Source organism: Pyrus communis, chromosome 14 (assembly GCF_963583255.1).
Source record: "Pyrus communis chromosome 14, drPyrComm1.1, whole genome shotgun sequence".
NCBI lineage: Eukaryota > Viridiplantae > Streptophyta > Magnoliopsida > Rosales > Rosaceae > Pyrus > Pyrus communis.
Window position 1 is genome coordinate 12,424,159 of NC_084816.1, and position 4,807 is coordinate 12,428,965.

The window sequence follows — 4,807 nt, forward strand, 5'->3', positions numbered from 1 at the left end:
CGTTTGGATTACTACAGCCACTTCCCGTACCTCAATGGAAATGGGAAAATATTACCATGGATTTCATGTACAAGTTACCTCATACGCAAAATGGTTATGATGGTATGTGGGTGATAGTTGATCGACTCACCAAGTCAGCACACTTCATACCCGTTCGTGAGAATTACTCGTTAAGTTAGTTGGCAGACAGTTCATCTCTGAAATTGTTAAGTACCACAAAGTTCCCATTAGTATCATTTCTGATCGGGATCCTAGATTCACTTCGAAATTTTGGGTAGCTTTTCAAGAAGCTCTCGGTTTGAATTTGTTTTACGGCACAGCTTATCATCTCAGAAAAATGGGCAATTTGAGAGGACTATTCAGACACTGGAAGATATGTTGAGATCCTTAGTTTTGTAGTTTGGTGACGGTTGGCATAAGTGCTTGGCTTTAATCGAGTTCGTTTATAATAACAGCTGTCATTTTAACATTGGTATGTCACCTTTTGAAGCGCTTTATGGGAAACCATGTCGTACCCCGCTATGTTGGTCTGAAGTCGGCGAGAGAGTTTTAGTGGGTCCTAAGATTGTGGATGAGACTACACAGAACATTCAGGTGATAAAAGCTTACCTTAAGGTGGCCCAGGATCAACAAAAGAGTATCGCCAATAGACATTCAACTAACAGGGCATATAAGGTTAGAGATTGGGTGTTTTTGAAGTTATCACCATGGAAAGGTGTGGTACGGTTCAGGAAGAAGGGGAAGCTAAGTCCTCATTATATTGGACCGTATCAGATCATCGAGCGAATTGGTGAAGTTGCCTACCGGCTTAAGCTACCACCAGAATTATCGAAGGTGAATAACGTGTTCCATGTGTCTATGTTGCGTAGATATGTATCTGATCTGTCACACGTGATTCCTCCTCAGCCACTGGAAATTAATCCAGACTTGACTTACGATGAGGTTCCAGTGACGATTTTGGATTGGAAAGATAAGGTTCTCTGGAACAAGACCGTTTGCATGGTGAAAGTCTTGTGAAAGAACCACTCAATTGAGGAAGCCACCTGGGAGACGGAGGAACGCATGCTAGACTGTATCCACATCTGTTCTTTGATTATTGATTTGTGTTGTGTTGGAATTTCGGGGATGAAATTTTCTTAAGGGGAGTAGATTGTGATGACCCGTCCCTATTTTCTATGTAATTTTCTCCCCGAGTGTGTAAATTGACGATTATGCCCAGGTTGGCTAAGTGACATGGATGTACATATGTGGTTTTATAAGATTCAGAGTTTCAGTGAACAACCCAAAAAAAAATAAAAAAAAATTCAGAGTTTCTAACTTGTTTTTCTTATTTTGTTCATCCTTGACTTTAACAATCTTGAGTTGAGTTGAGTTTTGTTAGCTCAGAAGGCCCATCTGAATTGCTCTAATCTAATTGATCAAGCATTGCAATCTTCACTTTAAAACGCTAGTGAAATACCATCACATCACAAGATCACATACAAAAGGCTGAGCTAGCACATATCTTCAGCAAAATGTAAACACCTCTAGTGTATTTAGATGAGTGAGACCCCACTTTATCCTATGAAGTGCCACGTGGCAGATGATCATTGAATAACCATCCATCCATGCAACTACAATCTATCCTTCCCAAAATATCTCCACCGGCAGCTGACAAAACCCTACCCCTTTCAAGTTAATATCAGCCACCACCTCCACCAATAACATTTCTGACTCCCTTACTCCATAACTCAGAGTCACAGCTGAGAGAGTAAGAAACAGAAAAAAATGGCAGCAAGCATGGCGACCGCATCAACCGTGATGGGGCTGGGTAGTTCCTCCCTCTCACCAAACAGGACATGCCTTTCTTCAGGTTCATATTTCACACACACATATACATATACACACTCACACATATATAGATGCTCTCGCTAAAATGCGCCTCTGTGCACAATACACTAATGTTGCACTTCTCTTTAATTACAGGCTTTGTGAAGCCTATTGTGGTTGGAAACCCTCTGAGGCAAGTTAGGGCTTCTGGAGGAAGGTTCACATGGTAATTTACCTATCATTTTCTTAAGAAGATCATGACCGTTGATTTTGTTGTCGTAAAGTAAAAATTGTTGTATGTGACTGTACATATCAATGTACCGTGTTACTAATTGATATGTGATAAGTGATTGATTTATACTTGATGAGTATAATATTAACACATGTGGTGTATACGACACAATATCCACATGCCACATGTTAGAATCATACCAAAAAAAATAATGGTTGTTATATTGTTGTGCATGTGTACCAGTGCGTGGTTATAATCAATGTTTAGCCTAAATTAAGCAAACAATTAATGTGGTAACTGGTAAGACATCTATGCACTGATGCATATAGGGTTTTGTTTTGTGTTGAATGGTGTTGGGAACGAACAGTAGCTTTCAGAGGGATTGGCTGCGGAGAGATCTGAATGTGATTGGGTTTGGGTTGATAGGATGGCTGGCTCCCTCGAGCATACCGTTAATCGACGGTAAGAGTTTGACGGGGCTCTTCTTTGAGAGCATTGGTGCTGAACTCGCTCACTTCCCCTCACCTCCTGCTCTCACTTCTCAGTTTTGGTCAGTAACCCTTCTAATTTTTGTACCTTTATTATTTGATCTTGTTTCGATTACTATCAAAGGTTTTTCTTTTTTCTTCCTTTTCTGTTCAAACACAAAATTGCACTAAAACAGCCCAAAGGGCACAATTCCGACATTCAAGGCCCAAATACCCAAGCCATATACAAACAACCCAAAAAAACTTTATACGGCCCAAAAAGACATATATGCAGCAAAATGCCCCTCGAAATACCCCCCAAACAACCCCTAAATCCCAAATCTATAGGTTTTTGTATTTTTTATTTTTTATACAAGCGGTATTGAGGGAGGGTGAATTGAACTTAAGACATCGAATATAATGTGAATGCTCATAATCTCTGAGCTACTAACTACTTTCAATCCCAAATAAAAAACAGAGTGGTTGAAAATATGCTTGCACTAGCTATCGTATATGTACTTTAAGGATTTATCTCACTAATTATGTTATACAGAAGTCAAAATCTCTGTTTTTAGGGTATTCTTAATCGAGTTTGCATATTTAGTAAAATATTAAGCTATTTCGAGCGACATAACTTGTGTATTCGATTTAAGATTGATTAGCAAAATGTGTTAGCATAAGTCAATTAATTTATCCAGTCGACTTCAGGTCGTTTGATAAACTTAATCACGTAATTTGAGTATTATTATTGTTCCCTATGACCATCTAACCTTTGGGTTAAACCTAAAATTTTTTTACCCAGAAAATTTTGAGATTTAACCCATAAACAGTTTTTTTTTTTTTTTGCTCCAACTCTTATGAGTTAAATTTTTAGCTCGAGATCACTAAAGATTAAATTTAGGACAATTTTTTTCTTGACTTTTTTAAAAATAAAAATTATGTAGACTATTCTAATTTAATTTCATAAACATTTTAACCTAAAAATATTTAGATACCGATAAATATTGAAAAATCACTAAACCGACATTATAAAACTCGTGGAACACTATGAAATAATAGGAAGCACATGAAAGATATTTTTTTTATAATTATTTTAGCCGTTGAGCTTAAATTTTGGACCGTTAGATTTTTTTTTTTTTTTTTCCTTTGAATTTGATCATATTAAATCTTAACAAAATTAAAAAAGAATACATATATATGGTGTGGCCAACTCACTAACTCAGGAGGAATCCTAACCTAAATTTGCCTTAGAAATAAGTTTTGGGTTAAAACTTATTTTTGGTCCAAGGGTTGGAGCAAGTTGGGGTGAGTTTAAAATCTAAAATTTGAATTTTACTTCAAGAATGAAAGTAGGTCTAAGGAAAGTAAAAAAAGGGACAAAATACCACAATGAAAAAATAAAAAACAAAAAACATAGAAGTCAATAAGTATAAGTATAAAAATGGGTGTAAAAAGAAATAAAAAGAAGGTCCCACCGAGATTTGAACTCGGGTTACTGGATTCAGAGTCCAATGTCCTGACCACTAGACCATGGGACCAATCTTATCAAACCAACATTACCGTTTTAATTTATCGTGGATCTTCAATAATGCCATCTACAGAAAAACATAATTAAATTACATTTCTATTACCTGGGTTTTGTATTAAACATTTATAATTTATGATGACAACCTAATAGTTTAAATTTAACTGATAAATTTGAGATTAAATACTAAAAACACCAAAAGATTTTTTTTTTTTTTTAACTCTACTCGTCTTCATCCCTCATTTTCTCTCAATTTTTTTTATTTGGAATGGTTGTATTTTCTCTCCGTTTTTTCCCTCCATCATTAACAAAAAATAAAAACTTAAAAATAAAAAATAAAAAAAATAAAAAAAATAAAAAAAACAAAACAAAATAGTTACCAAACAGGCTCCAAATTTTTTATAATATTAAACTAAAGTAATGAACTGAACTCAAGTCGCGCCAATGTACCAAAAAGTCTAGTAAACTTTTTTGCTTCAAGTAAATATGACAAGGATATACAATTTTTTGAGCAGGTTGTGGCTGATAACATGGCACTTGGGGCTTTTCATCGCCCTTACCTTTGGGCAGATTGGATTCAAGGGGAGGACTGAAGATTACTTTGATAAATGATCCCTTTTAATTAGGTTATGTAAAAGTTATATATATGCTTAATGTTCAATTATCTCAATTTCTTTTCCCTTCTTTCTCCTATTGTAACTCCACAACTTAATCCTCCTGAATCAATATTGTTTACCTTTGTGTAAATAAATATGTATTCAAGTCAGGTTACTG

The 4,807-nt window shown here is 35.5% G+C and overlaps 1 protein-coding gene and 1 non-coding gene across 2 annotated transcripts; one reads left to right on the forward strand and one right to left on the reverse strand.

Moving 5' to 3' along the window:
* The first annotated feature begins 1,662 nt into the window (after nt 1-1,662).
* On the forward strand, nt 1,663-4,807 carry LOC137716051 (photosystem I subunit O-like). Its single transcript, XM_068455444.1, has 4 exons — nt 1,663-1,852; nt 1,966-2,035; nt 2,409-2,591; nt 4,549-4,807. The coding sequence occupies exons 1-4, from the start codon at nt 1,768-1,770 to the stop codon at nt 4,643-4,645; spliced, it is 435 nt and encodes a 144-aa protein (XP_068311545.1). The 5' UTR covers nt 1,663-1,767; the 3' UTR covers nt 4,646-4,807.
* On the reverse strand, nt 3,975-4,046 carry TRNAQ-CUG (transfer RNA glutamine (anticodon CUG)). Its single transcript has one exon. It is a non-coding gene; the product is annotated as a tRNA-Gln (tRNA).

Bases quoted from the DNA above. Each gene is read 5' to 3' on its own strand.
- LOC137716051 (XM_068455444.1), top strand. From the start codon at position 1,768: ATGGCAGCAAGCATGGCGACCGCATCAACCGTGATGGGGCTGGGTAGT. The intron at 1,853-1,965 runs GTTCATATTTCA...CTTTAATTACAG, and splicing joins CAGGACATGCCTTTCTTCAG to GCTTTGTGAAGCCTATTGTG. The intron at 2,592-4,548 runs GTCAGTAACCCT...TTTTTTGAGCAG, and splicing joins GCTCTCACTTCTCAGTTTTG to GTTGTGGCTGATAACATGGC.